Source organism: Saccostrea echinata, unplaced genomic scaffold (assembly GCF_033153115.1).
Source record: "Saccostrea echinata isolate AGI-Se365-2 ecotype Australia unplaced genomic scaffold, CSIRO_AGI_Sech_v1 ptg000002l, whole genome shotgun sequence".
Taxonomy (NCBI): Eukaryota; Metazoa; Mollusca; class Bivalvia; order Ostreida; family Ostreidae; genus Saccostrea; species Saccostrea echinata.
In genome coordinates, this window is record NW_026889751.1 from 16,996,098 (window position 1) to 17,021,061 (window position 24,964).

General features: G+C 32.9%; 1 protein-coding gene across 1 annotated transcript in view; it reads right to left on the reverse strand.

The window, feature by feature from the left end:
* LOC133173723 (uncharacterized) overlaps positions 1 to 21,578 on the reverse strand; it is a 127,871-nt gene extending 106,293 nt beyond the window's left edge. Inside the window, exons 1-3 of the mRNA XM_061308746.1 lie at positions 21,505 to 21,578; positions 21,136 to 21,258; positions 19,768 to 19,881 (exon numbers count right to left, since the gene is read on the reverse strand). Coding sequence (XP_061164730.1) covers positions 19,768 to 19,881; positions 21,136 to 21,258; positions 21,505 to 21,571 — 304 coding nt within the window. The 5' untranslated portion in view covers positions 21,572 to 21,578. The remainder of the gene's footprint in view (positions 1 to 19,767; positions 19,882 to 21,135; positions 21,259 to 21,504) is intronic.
* Positions 21,579 to 24,964: the final 3,386 nt, after the last annotated feature.

The following is a 24,964-nucleotide window of genomic DNA, read 5'->3' on the forward strand; positions in this document are numbered from 1 at the left end:
AACCTTTGGAATGAATAAAAACTGAAGAAAAAAAAAGGATTTGTTGTTTCGCGGGGGAAGATGTTTTGAAAATAAATTTCCATTTTCCGTTAATTTCTATAGTGAAATATTTTCTCAAATTAAAGATTTATATTTCTTTGTTTTCCCAAATAAGTTATGTTTTACATACACGGTGGGAGGGGGGTCGTTGGGAAGGGTGGGGGGTCCGAACCACCCCCTGGAATTTGTAGAGTTATTTAATGTATATACTAAACTTACTAAAAGTGACCTTGGAACCCCTCCCCCCCCCCCCCCATTAGAAAACGCGGATCCGTGTTAAATTGATATGAAAAGTCGCAGATATGAAGCATAAGATGTCAACCCCAACCCCCACCCCGCCGAAATAGGTTTTTTCACGTTTAGGAAGGGAGTTTACGTTTTTGCTTTTTTTTTCTTTTCTTTGTCAAGAAATTTCTGGGTTGGATTTTTTTTACTGGGGTGGACCCCTCCTGTAAATAATTCCTGGATCCGCGCCTGGTTTTATGAAAATTCACATAAATATCAATATAAATATGAAAATTTATTCAAATATGTATGACAGTTGGCAGTAAGCAGTGAGCAGTTGGCAGTAAGAAGTTGGCTGTCGTATATGGAATTCCATATATTTGCAATTTTTTTTTTCATTTTCTATGAAAAATTTAAAAAAATTCTTATAAAATAATTTAGAGCTTATATCGGCCTTTTAATGCTGAAACCATAGTTTAAAGGGGATGTCTTAAAGATGTATGAAATAAAATTTTGATGTGGCATTCCTTCTTAAATTCTTCCATTAGACTTGAAATTGAATGCTTATTTCAAGTGTTTAACGATTTATGAACTTTATCCTTATAATGTTATGTACATGTAGATTGGGGAGGGTGCCTATGCGCGACAGAGGCAACTTTTTTTAATTAAGCCTACAATTTGCTTGACTCTTTTTTTGATTGAGTGACTCTATTACTTAAGTGAATGATTTTAATTTTCCCAGAAGCTTTGCTAGGACCTGTAATAAGGTGAACATTTACTCAAATTACGTTGATAGCCCAACGGTTAATCATTTAACAATGTCCATTCAAAACCGTTAAGTGGACATCTATGGTTAGCAGAGTGGAACCATGCAACAAGTAAAGATTATACACAGTTTTATTAACAGTACGTATTTGAACAAAAACCAAACGAACATTTATATGCAATAAGAAAATATGAAACACTGGGTAATGCATAGAACGAGTGAGTCATGATGCAAGTATATTTTGGTTAACATTGAACGCAACGACACGATGTCTGAAGAAGACAAAAATTTTGAAAATATAGTAAACTGAAAGCATACAAGGGAAAAGGATAGTGAATGTCAAACCCTTATTACATACTAGATCAAATAAAAGATATTTATAGACCTCATCTCTGAAAGTGGATACTTTAGGGCATTAGCCGCAGATCTATTTTTCATAACGGTACAACAAATAATATCCAACTTAGATTTCAAGCTGACATATTTTCCTTGCATGTAAGTAAGTATATAAATATTGTTTTCCAAGCATATAATATTAAATGCGCAAACATATAAAGCAATGATCAAATTGTGAACGAGGAAGCAGTATTTTCTGTTATTACAAATTATCGCCCTTATAAATTTAAATTACATTCATTTTTTTGCGAATATGAACAATTCTGCCATATCCATTTTAAAGTAAAAAGATCAAGAATAAATATGTTATAATTTCTTTTATAATAACGGTAAGAATATTGTCTTTATTCTCAAATAAGTATTTTTTCCATTATTTTTATTCTAAATAACTTTGAATCATCTATGTTTTATGCATATATATTAGTTTTTTTTCACAAAGTCAAAGACTAATTGAGTCAGACGGTCAAATAATAAAAATAAAGAGAGAGGGAGATAGTGTGGAGAGAGGGAGTTGTGAAGAGAGAGAAAGGGAGTGAGGAGAGAGAAGGAATAAGGAAAGAGAGAGGGGATAGGGAGGGAGTGGGGAGAGAGAAGGATGGAGAGAAAAGGTGGGAGTGAGAAGGAATGGGAGGGAGAGAGAGAGGAGTGGTGAGAGAGGGAGGGGAGTAGTGAGAGAGGGAGGGGAGTGAGAAGGAATGGGGTGGGAGATGAGGAGTGGGTAGCGGAGAGGGAGGGAGTATGGGAAGAGGGAGTGTTAGAGAGAGGGGGGGAGATCTAGAGGGAGTGGGGAGAGAGTGATGTTTATGCATTTGTCAGTCGTTAACACGCGTGTAATTAACAGAAAACGGATACAATTTCTACGATTTGGGATCTTATTTTTCTAAATCGACCTGGAGAGAACGGAAGTTTACATGGTTGCAGAAATTTCAGAACGGAGAGGGATAGGGGTGGGGTGCGGGCGGTTCAAATTATTTTTTGACAAGAAAAAAAATTAAAAATTCATTTTATGTGAAGATGTGTCACTGTTTATGTTAAGTACATTATTTAATAATGAAATTTTACCTGTGGACTAAATTGAGAGTATATACAAGTAAAAGAAACATAATCTACCAAAGCAAAAAAAAAAAAAAAAAAAAAAAAAAAAAAAAATCAAACCACTGGGAGAGGGGGTGCGCCGGTGCTACATCTGTCTGGTTTTTGAGAAGAATTTTTAAAATTTACTATATAAATTATATTCTTATGTAAAACACTTTCATCACCCATTGTGGCCCCATCCTACCCCTGGGGTCATGATTTGAACAAAATTGTTTTTGTTTTTGTTTAAAACTTTCACATAAGTATCATCTCTTCTGATCCAGTACTTCTTGAAAAACAAGATGTGTTTGTGAAACACTGATGCCCCCGTATGGCAACTTATAGCAAAGGTTAAACTTTCTCAAATGCAAATCAAGTATGTTGGTACCCAAAGTAAGGTCTTGTCTCGAGGAATATACCTGCGAAATATGAAATCCCTAACAGCAACCATTGAATAGATATGGAAAAGGTTAAATTTTTTCAAAAGTAATTCAAACATCAAGGTCAAGGTCAAATGGTCAAAATTAATGGTGCCTAAGTAAAGGCCTTCTCACAAGAAATATACAGGTGAAATATGAAAGCTGAAGCACCAATCGTTCAAAAGTTATGACCAAGGTTAAAGTGTTTCAAAAGAAGGTCAAACTCCAAGGTCAAGGTCAATGGATTACAATTGTTGGTATCCAAAAGAAGGTCTTGTCACAAGGAAAAAAACATATTAAATACGAAAGCCCTAGCAACAACTTTTCAAAAGTTGTGCCCAAGGTTAAAGGTTTCGAAAAGTAGATCAAAGTCCAAGGTCAAGGTCAAAGGGTCAAAGTTGTTTGTATCCAAAGAAATGTCTTGTCTCAAGGATTACAAATGTGAAGTATGAAAGCCCTAGCACCAAGGGTTCAAAAGTTATGACCAAGGTTAAAGTTTTTCAAAAGTAGGTCAAACTCCAAGGTCAAGGTCAAAGGGTTAAAGTTGTTGGTATACAAAGGAAGGCCTTGTCACAAGGATTACATTTGTGAAGTATAAAAGGCCTAGCACCAAGGGTTCAAAAGTTATGGCCAAGGTTAAAGTTTTTCAAAAGTAGGTCAAACTCCAAGGTCAAGGTCAAAGGGTCAAAGTTGTTGGTATCCAAAAGGAAGGTTTTCTCACAAGGATTACATATGCTAAGTATGAAAGCCTTTGCACTAACCGTTCAAAAGTTATGACCAATGTTAAAGTTTTTCAAAAGTAGGTCAAACTCCAAGGTCAAGGACAAAAGGACAAATATGGTAGTACCAAAAAAAGGTCTTGTCACAAGGAATACACATGTGAAGTTTGAAAGCCCTAGCACCAATTGTTCAAAAGTTATGGCCAAGGTAAAAGTTGAGAAACATTTTGCAAAACTGGGTCAAACTCTAAGGTCAAGGTCAAATACGGTGGTACCCTAAGAAAGGTCTTGTCACAAGAAATACACATGTGAAATATGAAAGCCATAGCTCCAACCAATCAAAAGTTATGGGCAATGTTAAAGTTTTTGCGGACAAACAGACAAACAGACAGACGGACGGACAGGGCAAAAACTATATACCCCCGAATCTTCGATACGGGGGCATAAAAATTGAAAGAATTTTTTTTCTAAATATTCTATGAAAAAATTTGATCACCTATTGTAGCCACACCGACATGATCTGAATAGTACTAAAACTGAGTCAACACTTCATAATGAAGCTTTCACATAAGTTTCATCTTTTCTTACACAGTCGTTGAGAAGATTTTTAAAAGACGTCACTAAATCTTAACTAATTTTTAACTACTTTCCTTGAAAAAATGGCATGTCCCTTCATTTGAACAAACTTGAATCCCCTTTATCCACGGATGTTTTGTGGCAAGTTTGGTTGAAATCGACTCAGTAGTTCTTGAGAAGAAGCTAAAATTGTGAAAAGTTTACAGACAGAGGGACAGTCAGACAAAATGTGATCAGAGAAGCTCATTTAATTTCCAGTTCAGGTGATCTAAAAATGTCAACCCCAACACCAATTATATCGGTACATGATTGCATATATAAAAATAACGCAAAACATAATTTCCAAAAAGAACAAAAAAACCTAATACGTGTATTAAGTCTCCAATTAAGTATACATTACAAGAAAAAAAAAATAGGCTGATTTATCAGATATCTCAAGAATTACGGTATCTTGACAAATCATAGTTATGTACATCAATTCTGCATGGACACAATTTTCTGACCAAAAAGTTTTCTTCCTGCAGTATTATGAGTAATGCAATCTGTCACCCTCCGTGCGTGTGTATATGTGTGTTTTTCAATCTCTCTTTCCTTTCTCAAGTAAATATTCGTGAAAACAAAACAATGTGTCAACGACATTTGCTGACCTTGACTGTACATATTTATAATATGTTGACGGTGCGACCGTTTGGGCGAGCGCATATACATCTACCTTTTCAGTTTTATTTAGATCTGCCTCTTCAAACCGCACGAGACATTTGGAACGTCTAGACTGTGATGTCACTTGACGTCGTATGTTAGCTGCATTTCCATGACCGAAGTTTGAAAAGTGCAAAATTTTAACACGGAACGCTTAATCTAGTATCATAATCTGTATGCAATATCCATTAAATTAAGGTGAGTTTATTTTTGTGAATTTTTAGTTGCTTTTACCGCGAGAACGAAGTTAGCAGCGAGAACAACAAGCGTTGCATTGTGGGTCTCGAGGTATCTGCAGAAAAAAATTCGTTTAGATCAATGTGCAAAGTCCGAATTTTCTCTTCGCCCATGCGTTGTTTTAAGAGTTCGCAGTGACGAGCGGCGCTTTTCGCCGCTCGCTGCGCTCGCTATAATAGTACTAGTATTGTACGTTGCATGCACTATGCCTAAGTCAGGCGAGTGCACTAAGTGTCAAACCCTGACTACTATTTAGGCATAGTGCATGCAAAGTACAACATTATTGTTATTATTATGCTGACTGTTGTATAAAAACAACAATATTTTCTCCATTTCCAATGTTTCATCACCTCTTACATCCATGTTAGTAACCCCTATTGTGACGCCACGTTGTGTTACTTGTACCTCATAATTTTTTTCTTTAATTTTTAATGTTCCATGTATTAGGAAGATAGTTTCAGAGAATTTTACTAGAGAGAAGGGGAAAAACTTGCAAGAAACTATTTAGAAAAATCATTTTGCTTATTTTTTTTAAGTATAAAATATGTGAAACTAAGTTTATATATATTATAATACAATGCTTAAGATAACGGAATCCTCTGTGGCGCGTCGAACTGACAATCACGACCAGTGAGTTCGATCCCCGGCGTGGGCGCTGTCGGATTTTCATCAGAAAATGAAGCCGTGCACTATTTCGGCATAGTATGCTTACGCTATATAAATCTTTAGAACACTATGCGAAAATAGTTGGGTATTGATTATATAGAGACAAACTGACAGGAAGCATAATAATGTCGTATACATGTATGTATGTATCTGTACATACACCGACGACAATATGTGCTGGTGCTTAAGTGTACATTTTGTCGTCCATTATGCGGGGGGGGGGGGGGGGGATAAGGCTTGTCTAGGAACATATTGTCGCCGGCGACAATATATACCGATGAACGACAATATGAGCAGTGAGGATAGGTACATATTATCGCCAACGACTATGTACAAAACGACAGTAAGTACCGTCACACCCCAAGTTGTATTTAAAAATACTTTATACTCATTGAAGTCAAATTTAGTTTTGTTAGTCTATTATTCATAATTGATCTTGTATGATGAGGTTGAATCAAATAAAATTGTCAGTTTGGTTGCCCAAATTAGAGTTCATGCTGAAATTTAAATGAATTACACCTGATTAATGATGTAAGCAAGATTTTTTTTATTTTTTCCAATTTCATCCAATAGCCAATATTTTTATCCCAATTCCCTAAAAATGGCGTCTCCAAAATTAAACTGATAAATCCACAATTTACGAATATTAGTTATGTAGCATTTACCGGGTAATTCCTATTTTTGGATGTATTCGTATATTAGCACCTGGTCGTGCCGACAAATTGAATACCGCACGTTAGGGCTATATGATAATTTCACGGCATGTACAGGTTTTGCTATGCGACCGACGACATTCAATGGCTTTAGTTTTCTCTCTTCACAAATGTTTATTTCATTCATCATTATAAATTTAGAGCCTTTCAAAACTGCCGTGGTCTATAGAAGTAAGAGCCGTTTTGACGTGGAAAGTTAAATAACCAATGAATATTGCGAGGGAATACATGACAAATTAATTTTAAACTTTCAATTGTTATATTTTTACAACAATTTAAAAGGGTAGTTAATTTGACTTAAACGGAGCCAAAACATTATACATTTGGTATTCCGATGTATTTAAAGCGTATGAAATTGCTATTTTGTATTCTACAGCGGCGTGACAGGTTTCGTTTGTGTTAGAGGGGGTTGAATGTTGTTGATAAAAACATGTAAATAAATATAATTTATTCTGCTGCCTGGTAATTACATGTAGAAAGTAAAAGTCTGAATTAAGAAAGCATGCGCTTAAAAAAGTTTGCTTTCAAGTTCGTACCCAGTTTATATCCACTCAAATTATATCTTTCTTCTGAAAGTTTTAAAGGGGTATAGACACGGTCTCAATACTGTTTTTGTCCTTTTTTTTTTTTTTTTTTAAATCTTAATCTTTTATTTATTTCTAAAATTTTTTCTCTTTTTATCTGCAAAATAACTTTATTTCAGTAAATTGTACTTACATGAAAATTCAACGTATTCAATAAGAATGAAAATGAAGATCATGTTCAAAAGTCCAATCAAACAGCATGAATTAAGAGGAGAGTAAAAAGCATGAAAACCTAGGTGGTATCAGGCTACGGGGCCATAAACTTAGTTGAGCTCACTTTTGATCTCAGTCTCACTTTTCCATTATAAATTCCTTTGGTAAAAGTGAGACTGAGATCAAAAGTGAGCTCGTCTAAGTTTTATGGCCCTGGCCCCAGGTGCCATGGAGGAGTGAGCATCCTATGTCGACCGATCACATTTGCCTCGTGCCCCTTTTTGTGATCGGGTAAAATGAAAAATCCTAGAAAATTCAGTGTGAAAATAGTTATCTAACAATTTGTACGAAAGAGTCAGTCAACATTCAACCTAATGATAGATTATATTTGCAAACAAGGCCATTGTATCGACAATTAATAATATAAGACTTAAAACGAAATTATTGATTTTATTGTATCATCAACTTAATTGTCAGTAGACTGTTCCGTTTCAGAAGTTATTCGTACGCAGAACTTGCGTATCGAATCAACTGGAAGACATAAACCCATATGCAGGTGATTATGGTGTACTGCTACGTAAATAAGGGTAGTTGATGAATTTTTACAAAAAGTTGAAATCATCATGTTTATCATAAAGTTTAGTTGTTAGTTTATCATCAATTTCATTCTCGCTATTATTTACACACTGAATTGTCGACGGATTCTTCCGTTATTTCCCGATCATGACAAGGAGCACACGGCGGGTGTGATTGGTCGGCAGGAGATGCTCACTCCTCTATGGTACCTGATCCCACCTCTGATGTTTTATTTTAGGTCCGTGTTTGCTCTGCTTCCGATTTGTATTGAATTAATGGACTTTGAGCTTGAATACTGTTCGTTATCTCCATATTTCATCTAGGAAAATATCCCAGTATGAAAGCATGTCTGACTCTGTGGTATCTTTTATATCGAGTTCACCGGAATATATCGAATTAATGTAGGAATGAAAGTGAATATTGTTGATTTCATGATTATGTTCGAGGTGGGTTTATTTGCCCACGTTGGGCTCTGTTTAAGCAACTCACTATATTGATTTCGATTTTGTAACGCCATGACCAATACTCGCCACAGTAAATTAAATCCATGTGTTTTAATTTTATTTGTATAATGTTTTAAATTTTTTTTATAATAATATTCATTTTAACATTTTTGTCCCAGACATGTTTACTTTAAAGATGATAGTACTTGATTGACTTCAGCACAACAAATTGATGCCTAGGGAATCAATCATAAGTGGACATGCTATAATTATTCATTTGCGATCATTAGCCTTTCTCTTTTGAAGTTTACTCCAATATTAAGGGCTACACCCTGAACAAGCATTCTGAGAGTATTGCATTAGCGATTATACTAGTCCCCTACCGGCACGTGTAATCTGGTTCCTATTAAAAATTGAAAATGCCTTAATTCTATAAAAAAGTCATTGAAGCAGAACATGATACAAACCTGATGTATAACTCATCAAGGTAGACTAACATTACAAAAATCAGCTCAATATCTATCTACAACATTTAGAAAAAAATGTGCGGAAAACCCTTAAAAATTTAAAAGGCCGTAATTATTCTAAAAATGATTGAAACGGAACGAAAACCAAAATTGATCTGTAACTTATCAATCAAGATACACTCATATACCGAAATTCAGCTCAATATCCGCAAGCGTTTAGAAAAAAGTGCAGAAAACCAAGTGGGACAGACTGACAGACGGAGGGACAGACAGACAGACGGACGAACAGACGAGGAGGAAACCTATAGACCCCCCCAGGTTTCACCGGTCGGGGAATGATAATGATAATAAATCTTTATGATTGAAATGTTAGAAATTGATCTGCTGAAACACGACTTACTGTTTTTCGCGTCGATGAGAGCTTGGTCTTTCCAAAAGATTTCAGCATCTCTGACACCAATATCCGTCCCTTTATTTCTACTTCATTAATGATTTCCTATTCCTCTAAAATGTCATGTTCTGTTAAATCCATCGCTATATTCATAATTCGACTTTTCATGTAAATCCTCATGGCAGTGTGTTGAACCTTATTTTTATATTAACTTCCTTTTGTGCTATTTCCGCTTTGAAGATTTTGTTATGATGATATAACGGTACATATGCAAAATTTATTTTTCCCCCTGTCGTAAAGCGGCAATTGCTGTTCATAAATTGTGGACATTTTTTTTTCCTTTCATTTAATATCTTAATATTAAGCTAATTTTTAATTGAGCCAAAAATATACATGTAAATATTATTAACCTCAGATAAGTATAATTAATTTGTACTTCCATAACTCCAAACCTTTCCCGACCACTTCCTCAGCAAAGTGCAAAGATGCAAGTGAGCTGTTGGGAAAAAAACCCATCTAGTTTTGTAACGTTGATCGTCTAGGCATCTAGCCAGGAGATTGAGGCAAGTTACTTAGGTTATCCTCCTTATTTATGTTAATTCCTTGTTTCAGAATTGACCTATACATTGGCTGATAAATCAGTTCTAAGAGTTAATTTAAGTGTTTATTGTTGTTGCAATGTTATGATACATGGATTTTTTTTGATAAAATACGTTAAACAGTGCTGTAACATTTAGGTGATATAAACATATTATTATTATAATCAATATTCAGATCTACGGCAAAAGCTTGTGTCAAAACGTTAAAAAAATCTGCATTGACTTTCACCGTCACTCTGCTTTAATCTATTTCCTTATCCAATAAACCAAATGGAGAAATGTCACACATTATCATGTTTTTAAGCAATCGGACGAAGTACGAGCTAACGGCACCACGAAGATATTTCATAATTTGATTAAAAAAAACAACAACAAAAAACCGGAGTGCATGTGTCAGCTGCAGATTTAATGAACATGTGACATATTTAGCAGGAGAGTTCCCACAGATCTATACAGTATTTTGTAGATCATAACGGTTTGAATAATTATACAAAAAAGTATATTGATATCGAATCGAAACATTTCAAATCAATGATACCGGTTAATCGAGATCGAATTCACCAAGGACAGTTATATATTAGTGTGTATTAGATCTCCAGTTAACGACTCGGGATAAATGAAAGACCAAACTTTTTGATATCATAGACAACTGCTTCTTCAGTGAATATGAAGCTCGATAACTTTTCATATTTTGTGAGTGGTCATTTACAAATTTTTTTCATTAAAAATCGTTCTGACTTTGCACAAAAAATACTCTGAAGTTTATAATAAAGAGAAGCTGGAGCTCCTCGTTGACAATATCTATGTAGATTTTGGAGACCAGGTCTTGCAAAAATCTGTTAGAATTATGATGTGCACTAATTGTCCTGCTTTGTTAGCCGACTTATTTTAAAAATATATTTTATTTCTCCGAAGAGTTCTTGGAAATATGAAAACTCTTGCTGTGTTTCCTTCAATCCCACATTTCGATGTATTAAATACGTTTTATCAATGAGCAATAGTTATTTTCATTTACATATAGATGTATACCAGTGAACTAAAAGACACCACAATATCTGCCAAATCTGTTTCATATTTGGATACTTGAACAACCATCAATCAAACTATATGACAAACAATCATTTCCGCAATTCCATCGTTATGTAGTAATGTTACCTGCATATAGTGTTTATGTCTATAACTGTCCTAACAAAAATGCTATAATTAAAATTGACATTATGAAAATCATAGTTAACTATAGTGATAACTTTGACACTTTGATTTACAATAGTGAACACTGTAACACTTTAGTGATAACTTTGAAAACTTTGATTTACTATAGTGATCACTGTAATGACATTTTAGTAATAACTAAGTGATGTACATTTGTAGTTATCATTCAAATGTAAATCACATCGGTTCTGTAAGATATTAACTCTACACATCGGGTTTGTAGTACCTAAATAGCATTTTGTATACATGAATTACTATTTAAATGTGGCATACCAATAAAACATAATATCAGCGGGTCTTCCATTAACTATATTAGCGTTGATAATAAAAAAAAAAGCACAAATATAAACAGGAGACAATCTTTATTCATTTCAGAAATATTTTGTCATAAGCAGTCATTAAAATATAAGGTTTGAAAATATACTTTACTAAATAATAAAATTCAAAATATAAAAAAAAAGTATTGCATATAAAGTATATTTAATTCTCTTCGTATAAAATCGAGACATAAGCAAAGAAAAGAATTTTCAAACCTGGATAATATATAAGTTATGAAACTAAATGAAACTTTGATTAACTATAGTGATAACTCTGACAATGTGATTTACTGTAGTGATCACCCTTATACTTTAGTGATAAGTTTGAATACTATTATTTACTATAGTAATAACTTTGAAACTTTGATTTACTACATCTATCTAAAGTTGGCAATAGTGTTTTTGTTAGAGTGACTCTGTACGCAAGAGCATGTTTTGAGTATTGTCAATTTTTAAACCAAGGCAGATTACTGACAAATAAGTTGATGTTAAAGGTATTTTAACAATCTCGTTTAAAGTTAGCATTTGGCAAATTGTATAGTCGATATAATGACCTTGTTTGCAAACACAACTTGTCGTCGGGTCATATTTAGACTGCCATGTTCCGTACCAATTGCTAGGCAATTTTTTTTTATTTGTCAACACAATCTCGAGACTGAGGGGTATATCCAGCAATTCCAATGATGAGAGAATTAGCTCTAGTCTGCTACGGCGAATATTTAAACTTCTCCATAGAGAAATGCAGAAGCTAAATTAGACGTCATTAGAAGTGTCTTATGACGTCACAATAGAATGCTGCTCTTCGTTTATTTGTATCTCCAGATTGCCCTGTTCACAGATTGATTTATTGAACGATGTTGTTTTACGTCCCATTCGAGAATTTTTCACTCATGTAGAGACGTCCCCATATACCGGTGAAAGGCTTCAAATTTTGACCTTTACTCGGCACTCAGGGCCATTGAGCAGTGAGAGATCTTTATCGTGCCAACGCCTGCCGTGACACGGGACCTCGATTTTTAAGGTCTCATCTGAAGGACCCGCAACTTTCACTTAAAAAAATCAAAGAATAAATTTATGTTATTTTATTTTAGCATAAAATACTTAAGAATGACTTGACCTTTAATCGTTTTTGAAGAAAAATATAATGATGATACATGTAATGAAGATTTTTCCCTTCCAATTAGTCATTTTTTACAATCTTTACTGCGGACTCTTCTCTTGTCTTTAAGTTTATTTGTACACTTTTGGCCATTACTACTCTGTATCTATAACAAAATATATTTATATATACTCAGTAAGTAAGCAAGTAAGCAAAAGTTAAGTTTCTCATGTATTAGTGTTAATTATTCTTATATGATTTTAAGATTTTTTTGTAACCATCATTATCATTTATGAAATAAGATTTCATAGTTTATCACTTACGTGTTTTCTTTCATTGTAACAATAACAGTAGAATTAGGATTTCGTTTATAACATTTATTAATTTTATCATTCATTTTTCTTGGATATGGATTCCATTGGCCTTGTTTATCTTTCCACAACCACTGTTCTAATGTAGTGAAAGTCATTGAACTCGGTAACCCATCAACCTCTATATCCGATGATTCGCTGTCAACGTTGTCGTTTTTAAAATACTTTCCTTTAGGTATTGTCAAGAGAGGAAAACTAGAATCTTTGCAAATCTTTCCTGCTTCAAATTTAAGATTATCCTCAGATGAACCCACTGCTCAAAAGATAAAAAAGTACTTGAATCATTTTATTTTCCCATCCAATAGAACTTGTTTTCTTCGTTAACGGGAATATTTAGAGTAAGAACTCTATGGTAGCTTACCTTTAAAAGAGGAACTTTCAGAAAGGTCCAGAAATGGATCTTTCACTGGGCAATTTAGTGCAGCCTTTCTGATTTGATCTTGTAGATAATCAACAGCTTCCGGTGAGAATGGATCGCTGTTTAAACAAAGGGACGTTATACAAATCATCAGATGTATAGAATATAGGAAACTAAAAGGCATTTCAAGAGATAATATTACATAGCAGCACAATAATATGTGGCGGAAACCCGTACGTTTTAACTTATAGCTTACATGGTATTATCAAAATATAATCAAGAAACTTTGTTACATATTCAATACATAATTCACGAAGATGAAAAAACACATAATGCTCTGGGCTTCCATCACAGAATAGAATTTATATAACAGCAGAATACTCCAGACGTCGAAAACAATAATTACCAGACATGTAGATCGTATTTTCCACGATATCCAAACCTGTTTTCAGTTGTTTGGCCGTTTGGCCATCGCACCTGTAAGGGAATATAATTTATGTTGCTTTAGGCATGTTAGATGTAAGGCCACACATAAGATTACTTTGTTCACCGTCTGTCCGTCCGTACATATATCCATTTGTTTAATTAAAATATCATATGCAGCTGTAAATATTTCCTTAAATTATAATGTACATTACTGCATGTAGTGAGATGTAAAGGATTTCCAGCTCTAATAAGACCTAATTATAATTCTCCTTAAATTTCAAACACGATATTTAATATTCTGATATCAATATAAAGCATTTTAGAGTAGAAAAAAAGTTTTACAAGGAGAAATTTTGGAATATGTAAATACCTAAGCAGTAATTTAACAACGAAGATTACACTGAGATGTATGGGGACCATTGATTTTTTGAAATAAAAAAAAAGATAATAATATCAATTAATGTTGTGGTCCAAAGATGCATTAAATCATTATAAATAGAAAGCAATTGAAAACTCATTTTTACCAGGTAGTTTTTTAAAATTAATTTTTATTGATCAAAAACAGAGGGGGATATCTCTTCAAGGAAAGATCAAAGTCAAATCGGGACACATTCCACTCTAACATACTGATAGTAATAAATAGGAATTATACATGTTTGTCTAAATATACTGAGTATTTAATAGGGGTGCAACGATATACTAACCTCACGATTGGAAACGTATCACGGTATATATTCAGTTCACGATACGATACATATCACGATTCATGACAAGGTTAAAAAGTCTTTCAAGTTTGTCATCATATTTTTTAAAACTTGACAGGGTTATATAAAATGTTCATATTTTTAAATAATGATTAAAATAAAATTTTGTTAAATTGAATTGGATTGATAGGTAGATCTTTGAGTTTTGAAAATATTCTAAACCAATGATGAACATTTACAGGGAACTACGGGGACCTTTCCTAATAATCTTCCTTTTAAATTGGAATGAAAAAGGAAGATATTCATTCTTTTATTCCTTTTATTTACGTAGAGAACCAGTTGTCATATTTCTCGTGTTAACACGTTTTAGTCAACAAGACAGTGAATTTTCATCGAAATAAACACGTGATGAAATATCGTGTATTAGCAAAGAATACGTTTAGATCTAAAGGGTTTATCATTTGTCTTAACATCTATAACTTATAATCACATTAAGTCCTTCTCCGTGTAAAATCTGAGGTCTGTAAGATGCTGGAGATGTGTTTAACTTCCGTTAAAGCGTTATCGGCGACCTCACATTTTGCGCGGAAGCCATTTTAAAATTGTAAAAAAGGAAACAAAACGAACGATTCGGATAATTCTGGACCGATTGAACCGAACCGCGACATCAGTTTAGCGTATCGTGAATTGAACCGTGGAAAAATATACTGCGATAAACCGTCAAACGGCTTATCGTTGCACCCCTAGTATTTAACCTGTACACATCTGTTATGCATTCAATTTCATTGAATCTTATGTCTTTAGGAATGGAATATCTTATACTACAATTTACATTATTTGTTAGATAATTACCTTGGGAGAATTATTAATATCATATCATGTAGATACATTAGTTAACTCTAGCTTATTAAGACATGAATTGTACTACATGTATAATACTGTCAACGCACATGGACGGTTCCGTTGCCTTTAACTCTGTAAACTGCTCCAATGTTTCCGTTACCACCATCGATATCTTCCAAATTCCAGTCAGGACCTAGACCAATATTAACATTTGTACCATTGTTTTTATTGTGTCTTTAACAAACAACTGAATACACATTATGCTAATAAACCTCTAGATCCATCTATGACCTTTCATCTTTACCTCTCTTGACCAGACAACCCGTTGCAATAATTTCATTTTCCAAAATTCTAGGTTCATTACACACTGTAACGTCATATTTATCCCTTTCATCTTGTGTAGACCCATATCTGTAGCCATATATTGAACCAGTGTCCCATTCAACGTTTAACCATCCAACTGAAATAAATGTTATGAAAATCACTCAATGAAAAAGATTGTAAAATATTCCAAAGAAAAGAGTGTTTTTTATCTTAATATGTCAACTAGACTATAATTTAAACAGAGAGAGAGAGAGAGAGAGAGAGAGAGGGAGAGAGAGAGAGAGAGAGAGAGCAAATTCAGCAACTTTTATGTTACTTGAAAAATAAACAACACAGTGGTACCTTAATGTAGGTCAATTTACATATTCTACAGATATATGTATCTGTAGATATGTATCTCAAGAAAATGTTAATTAAATGATTAAATCAACTTTTTCGACTTAAAAGCTCTAGAATTATATAATATATACTTTTACCGTCTTTAAGATGGCCAATAACAGTACCAGGACCAAAGTTATCCTGATAATTCCACTTCCAGTCCCGCCCACGCTTGACCCTGGATCCCAAAGGAGGCATTCTGGGGTCCCTCTCTTGAAAAACGTCATCCATTTCATTGACCATCTCTGCCGTTATAGCAGCCGTAGAAAGAAATAATGACTTCTTCGAACAAATTTCAAATATATCTTCCTAAATTAATGTCAATGAAAACACTTAAATGAAATGGTATAAACAAGTATATTTAGTTACCACGATTTTATAAAAGGAAATTTTTTAAATGATGTGCAGAAAGAGAAAAGGTTTATATTTTGTATTAAAGGCTACTGATCCTTAATTTACTGTGAAATAAAATTTTCTTGTCAACATTTACCTGATCCATTTCGGTGAACTCTTTATCAGGTAGTTTACAAGCCAGCAAAGTCAGAATCATGTCGTGGTCATTACCGTCATTCTTCATCTTATATGATAACATAGATGCAGTTTTCTTTAAAGAAATTAAATTGATATAAAACAAATATTTCACATTAATAATACATACGAGGGTTGTCCCAAAAAGTCGAAGAAGGGAAAACAATTTAGTTTTACATTATTTTTTTTCTTTTCATAGTAAAGAGCAACATTTTATGATCATAAATTTCAAGTTTCATGATAATAACACATTTAATAATAAAATAATGTAAAAACGAAGAAAGAATATGTGTACATCGGCTCACGAAAGCAAACGTAATTTACGTCTTTTATAAAATCATGATCATTTTTAAGTATACTGTCCCGTGTGTTAAAGATGCGTCTCTTAAGCATCTCATTAATTTCTTTTAAGTAGAAAACCACTGTTATTTAGGGACTCGTTAAAATTCACCACTGTCCGTAGTTTTTTTTTTTATCAGATTCAAATTTCAGTCCTCGAAAGGTCGCCTAGCATTGTAGGTAGCAGAGAATACACAAAATTTGACGTCACCTAGAACATCATACCATTTAAAAACAACTTCTCTATTAGTGTTCTAGTGTGTTATATATCACTTTTGTATTATTTTTTCGTCTCTGAATTGCATTATATCTCCGTGTGCCACTAAAGCGTTTGACGACGTCATTTGCAGCAAACTCAATTCCAACAACTTTTGAAAATTACGACATCATTCCTCTGTCTTTCATTTTATTTACATGAAAAGTTAACATAGTACTAGGATTTTGTTTCTTATTTAACTGATTTTATTTTGAATTTGATGGTTAAGATATTACCAGAGAAACAAATGCAATAATTATTATTTATTTGAATAATAACATACATAAATTATTGCGGAGTTTGTTCGTGCGCCGATAGAACATATCGGCCTTCCTATAAATCATCATTATAGCGAGCACAGCGAGCGGCCCGAAGCGCTGCTTGTCACTGCGAGCTCTTAAAACAACGCCTGTGCGGAGAGAAAATTCGGACTTTGGACATTGATCCAAACGATTTTTTTCCCGCAGTAACCTGTGGTCCCATAATGCTTTGCAAATTGCATCTCGTCGCAAACTACGTTCTCGCGGTAGCAACAAAAGTTCAACAAAACATAAAATCATATTGACTTAATGGATATTGTAGAAAAAACAGTAGATTGAACATTTTTTATTAAAACTAACACTGTTCCGACTTCCATTTGGTAATGCAACTTACTTACGACGTCATGTGACGTCAGAGTCTTGATCGACGTACCAAATGTCAATGTTTGAAGAGACGGATGAATTCATTGAATAGATATCTGCGCTCGTCCTAAAGGTCGCACGGTCAACATATTATCATTACTATGAAAGATATATATTCACAAATGCACTATTTTAAGGAACATTGAATAAATTATGGCTAGAGGCCTCTGCTGGTGAACTTAGTCCTCGAGGGTCTCTACAGCCCAGTGCCTAAGTACTTCAGTACTAGCTTGAAAATACGGATATAGTTTTAATTGCTGTGGTAAAATTTTGAATTTTTTTTCAAATTAAGGATCATCTCCCTCTGGCAAAGCTGTGATCCTTTGATGTATTTGGCTCTAGTCTTTGGCAGTCTTTTTTTTAAGCTCTTCAAGGTTTTTTCAAACGAAAAATATTTCGGATTTCCAACGTTTCGGCATGAGCATCACTAAGAGAAATAATTTGTAGAAATGCGCATTTGGTGCATCAAAATTGGTACAGTATAAGATTTACATTATATTTGATTTCATTTCTCTGCTTTGTACCATATTTTCTGTATATTTTGCAAACTGTCTGGCCTCATGGGGATACACCATCTTTCCTCCTCTGGATTGTGCACTTATAAATTCCAGTACTATCTGTTAAAGACAAATGAATTAAAATGCTATCAGTCTATTACACTTGTGAAGTACATGTTCTACAGTTTTCAAAATACAGAAATTGAACTAGACGTACCAAATTAGGGTTACTTCCCACGGGTATGCAGAAGATAGGATGGTGCTTACCAACTCCTTTTGTAAAATGCAGCAATTGTTCCTTATCCTAAAAATGTGTAAACGTATGAATACGTATGAATAAGAGTATTTCTTTTCCCTACATAATAGAAATCAATGGAGTTTCGAATTCATATACGATGTAAGACTGAAAGAAAGATTCAGCAAGACCATTATATATGTTTTTTTTTTTGAAATTATTCTTTGATCACCAAGGAATGAACTGTGGCAAAATACCTCTTCAGTTTCATAAGCAGGGCAATCTTCAGTTCCATTCATGACTGTAAAATCTGTGGGGTTCCCATCGGAGATAAGAATTATTCTTGGATGAACGTGAAAATCTCCAATTCTCGTTGTATAACCTAATATCAAGAACCAGACAACTGTAGCGAGTAGTTAATAGGACAGTTGTGAAATTAAGGAACGTATTTTCAATTATGATGTTTATTGTTTCTCAAAATATTTTTTCCTTTGGTGTGCCAAGGCAAAATTTTATTTTAAAATTTTTGCATATAATTTCAATTTCAAACAACAAGTATGAGATACTAAGTACAGTTTTAACTCCATTTTGTTGACCAAGATATAAAATAAACACAAGTGATAGCAATTGTCTCAAACCTAGATAGATTGATAGATAGTGCAATGATGCATATGGCGTCTGATATTCTTTTGTTGTTTTGTATTGTTGTGCTGTATGCCTCAGAAGTATTAAAATATCCTAAATCAATTACATTTTATAAAATAAAAAGTGTTCAAACGTATCATTAATCTTTAATTTTCTTTTGCCACTTTTTTGTGCCGAAAGTGAAATATTGGACTGTTGTAAACCAGATATAATTTTGGATTCCTAAGAATACATGATTCCACAATTTTTTTTAAAATCCTGATGTCAAATACGGACCAAGTTTGATCTTTCACATATCTTGTCCATGATATTTGTATAAAATAACCAGATGAACAAGCTTATTGAAAAGCTGACAATCATAAATTAGATTCTGTACCCTTCTCTGTACCTTTGAAGCCAAGAAACATTTTTTATACGGATATTAATTTGTAAAGTTTATAAATACATGTACTTTAGTTCATATTGAAAAATGCTCTCACTGTTTTGTAAACAGCCAATAGATAACAAAAATGCCGATGTAAGCGGGCTTGGTCCTCCAAATTCAACTTCATCTGAAAAAAATTAAGTCTTAAACATTTGTGCGCACATATGAATGTATTAGGATTACAGCTGTTTTTCAACTTGTGTGTTGCATGATCATAGCTTTATTAGCCTTTGAAATCAAAAGGTTAATATGAGAAAATTTTCCAATACTTAAAGGAAACCCCAGTATTAGGAATTTTGAATCGTTTTTCATTAAATTGAAGAAATCTAAAAGAGGGAAATTTTAAAATGTCCACATTTATCAATTGAATCAAAAGCATTGTTTACCTAGACAATGTTTTATATCTGAGTACTGATTTGAGTAATAATGTTGAAATCTAGTGTTTCTTCCACATATTATAACTGCTACATTTTCGTCCATGTCTGGATGATTTGCGTATTCTGAAAGAATAGAAACATGTTTTTCAGTTAAGACAAGTCAAACGTTGCAATATTCGATCTTTTTCATTTTCATTGTAAACATTTTATTTGTATTGTATAATTTTTCATTTATATTGTATAATTTTTCATTTATATTGTATAATTTTCCATTTATATTCCATAATTTTTCATTTGAATTGTATAATTTTTATTTGTATTGTAAAAATCATTTGAATTGTATAAGTTTTCACTTGCATTCTATATTTTCCATTTGCATTGTAAAATTTCTTAAATGTATTTTAAAATAAAATTTCTTATTTGTGTTCGATTTTTTTTCATTTGTATTGTATCCAAGTGTTGTTTAATTATTTATTACAGAATACAAATGGGAAATTATACAATTCAAATAAAAATTATAAAATACAAATGAAAAATTATACAATTCAAATAGAAAATTATACAATACAAATGGAAAAGATCGAATATGCAACGTTTGACATGTCATAATCAATACGTATGCTTTTATATCAAAGAAACAGTAAGGATCTTTTTAAAGCATACATACACCGGTCATTGCAAATAAGGTAGATCTCTATAACTTTTTTTACTTGCTATCTTTGAAATATATAGAGGATATTCAATTTATGGTTGGATATAGAATTTAATTCACGAGTGGAACAGGATTCTTTTTATATTCACTTTGAATATAAATGAAAAAAAATCCTTTCTCAATAAATTCCATATCCACAAAATATTGAATTTTCCGATTAATACATTTTCTTTGATTAGCCATTTGCCTCTGTCTTTTTTTAACACAATATCATAGGCTGTGACGTCATAGTTGAGAGATTGAGACGATTGTGAAATTGAAAACATCGTAAACATTTTTAGTCTCTGTCTGGATGACATATTTACTTTATTTCTCTCTCTTTCTCTCTTCTTATTACAGGCCAGGGAGTATTTTTACAATAATCTTTGTGAAGAAAAATCGAGAGATTTGCTGCACTTATGATTTCTTTTCACAGTGTGACAGAATATCACTATGATATTCTTTCACACTGTGACAGAATATCACTTTCATTCAACAAATAAATTACAGTATTTCACAGTTAAAAATGTAATAATAGAGTGTTATTAATGCATTGCAACAAAAAATACCAACAACAAACATTTTCACATCAAATGCGATGGATGTTTAAATTCCCCTTTTTACAGTGGTTAAAAATAACATAACGTTTGGACGAAGATGGTAAAAGTAAACAATAAATGAGTTACCATCAATAACTGCACTAAATATTTCCTTCATTTGTTTAAATCCATCCTCCCCAAGACTTGACGATGTATCCAATATAAAAATATTGCTTGGTCCTTTTCCATGTTGATGCCTCAAATCAAAATCTTAGAAAGAAATTCATTGCTTTACTCTGAAATTGTGATTCTGAGGGTAATACAATGTACATGTACGTGTGATAAAAATGGCTTTTACTATTCATCATTCTCTACTGACAAAAATAATAGATAAGTATTTGCAAAACATTCGTAATTTGAAGACAGTTCAAACGTTAAGATGTTTGCAAAATTTGCTCTACGAAGCATATTAAGTCTAACGAATATGAATGATAAAACATCCAATATATTACTTACTTTTCTGACCTTCGAAACGAGCTTGCTCATTCCAAAATTCCTGCGCTCTTTTAAAATCGAAGGCCATCTTCACCATATTAAAGATTAAAAAAAAAACAAGCATGATCTCCAATGTCTGATAGATAAATTTGTTGATGTTAAATACACACTGAAGTAACCATGATGTGAAACCATTCTCAGTCCGGTATTAACAATTCTTTTATAAATCTGACGAATATCAGAATGTTAATGCACAAGTAACATTTTTTTGCAAGTGATACCAAATACCTGACTTCCATTTAAAGCAAATTTGCGACAAAACTTTCTAAATTATAAATAAAAAATGACAAAAGACCTTATCGTATTATTCCACTCGTTAATATAAAAAAATGTCTGAAGTAAACAGAATACAAGCTCTAGTCTGAATAAACCACCAAATCAGAATAAATTTGAAGAAATCAAATTGTTATATCATACAGATAAAGATATGCAAAATAGCAGTCTTACATTTAAAGAAACTAGATGATCCTTGCACTGTTTGCCCAATATATCTCACTTCCTTGTTCATATTTCCCTGTTTTGATTAATTATATATGCCGGATACTTGTAACATGGTGGAAGTGATATATATCTTTTCAGGAAAACATATGCTGCGATTACTGTATAAAAGGATTACATAAATAGAACTCGATACATCGATAGACCTGTTTAAATAATAACCATTTAATAATTTTACATATGAATATCGCAAACAAAATATTAATATAGAGCAGTTTATCAGGCAAAGTGCCTGTAGAAAACAAAGAAATATTCCATGGTAACATTTCAGCTGACTCAAGCACACATATATGCATCTTTGAAAGCTATTATTAACATCCCTGCAACCGACCATCGTATGGATCAGGCTTGTTCATATTTTCATATTTCATTTCGTAAGAAGTCTATAGGGAATTACCGTATGTAAGTCTTGATGTTAAGCCCATACAATGTTAGGGCCCCGCTTTTCGGGGTGCCCTATATGGCCAGTCTGTCCGTCCGTCTGTACGTCATATATCACAGAATATACTTCACCCATACAGTATCGTGGATAAAGAGTGTGTACACTGACCTAGGAATAATTCTATCGGCATAAAGTCAAGGTAATAGCAAATCTCTGTATAAAATCATTGACGTGAGCACACTTTTTCATAACTTGATCCAATTTGGCTGAGTCCTCATCCAAACGATTGGCAAAGATATAAGTCAAAGGTCAATGTCAACCATATCTCTGTATAAAAATCATTAGTGTGAAAACATCTTCTCTCATGTTGTCCGATCTTGATTATACTTCAACCACTGAATGTCTTTGAATAAAGTGTTCAGTGATCATGGACTATGTTTCTGTCATATGTCTAAACAGGTCTCTGAGTATATATTATAAGACATCAGAAAAGAATTAAATATCAAAGCAAACATATATATATATATATATATATATATATATATATATATATATATATATATATATATATATATATATATATATATATATATATATATATATATATATATATATATATGTTACTTTGCCTCTGTATCATATCATCGTATCGTGTCATTTCTAAAAAATATTTTGTCAGGTACATAATTCTGATTTTTTTCTAAATTAGAAGAATGCTGCATCAGATATTCATTTAAAAAATTTTCTTCTTTTTTCCTTACAAAGATTTACAACCCTCCCCTATATGCAAAAGCATTTTTTTCTTCTGAAACTGAAAAGAACAACTTTTCCCAGTTTACCTTTGGTCTCTCAAATAGTGTTTTCTTCATGTAAGTCCATTTCATCGTAATGTCCTTTTCCTTACTAAAAAAGGACTTTTTGAAAAGTCAAACCTCAACGATATCCCTAATATCATTTGAAACTTCGTCTTCTCGTTAAGTAGGAATTGTTAGCATGAAGATAAAAAGGTACGATAGAAATCACATTCAAATATATTTTCCTTTCGTACGTTTATTTTGATATTTATAACAATGTTTAATATCAAGTTTGATGGAAGAAATCCTTTATTATTTCATAGACATTGCAATTGAACTGGGTGTAAAACTTCATCTATTAATGGTAAAAATTATTACTCAACAATACTGGTATAAAATATGCAAGAGAAAAAACCCCAACTGAAACTAGTTATTGCTTAATCGCTTGCGATAATGGATGAAATATATGGAGATAAAGAACAGTATTCAAGCTCAAAAGTCCATTAAACATTACAAAATAGATGCAGAGCAAACACGGACCTCCAAAACGTCAGAGGTGGGATCAGGTGCCATGGAGGAGTGAGCATCCCCTGCCGACCGGTCAAACCCGCCGTGTGCTCCTTGTCATGATCGGGAAATAACGGAAAAATCCGTCGACAAATCAGTGTGTAAATAATAGCCTAACAATTAATATGAAAAACGTCTGTCAACATTTGACTCAGTGATAAACTGTATTTGCTGACAAGGTCATTGTATCGACCATAAAACTTACGAAATGATGGCTTTAAACGAGACTGCTGATATTCTTGTTTCATCAACTTGTTTGTCAATAATTTACCTCGTTTTAGAAATTGTACATACCTAGAGCATGCTCTTGAGTATCGAATCAACTGAGAGATATAAACCCCGTATGCAGGTGATGAAGGTACAGTGTATATTGCTGCATAAGTAATGGAAGTTGACGATTGAAAAGTAAAAATCATCACGTTTATCATAAAGCTTGGTCGTAAGATTACCATTAACGTTTTTTTCAAGTAAAATATCCAAATATGAAACAGATGTGTCAGACTCTGCAGTATCTTTTATCTCAAGCTCACCGGGATATATCGTATCGACATAAGAATGGAAATAAGCATTGTTAATTGACATTACGTCGTCGATATATCTAGATATCGAGTTGAAGGCCTCAACAAGTCTTTATTTTCTTTTCAAGTATAAGATTTTGGACAAATTCTGCTTCATATGAATACAAAAAAAGTCTCCTTATAACGGGGTGCAATTGGTACCCATGGGAATTCCAATAGTTTGTTGGAAGACCTGGTCTCCAAAAACCACATAGATATTGTCAATCAGAAACTCAAGTATCTTTTTAATGTCAACTTCAGAATACTTGTGTGTACAATCAGAATGTTTTTTAACAAAATAATTTTGCAAATGACCAATGACAAGGTAAATAAATTCACGAGTTCCATTTTTATTAAAAAGCAGCTGTCAATGATATCAAAAAGCCTTGATTTTAATTTATCGTGGGGAATGGTTGTGTATAAAGTTGGAAAGTCGTAAGTTTTTAAGCTGTTGATTTTGGTAAAATCTTGTGATTTAAAATTTTCCAAAAGTTCCTGGGAATTTTTAAGTATCCACATCTGATTTACACCACTTCTCGAATATATTGATGCACAGTACTCTGGAAGTTTCCCCTTCACTACTGTTAATATCTTAGTGATAATAACTTTACATTCAATCACAT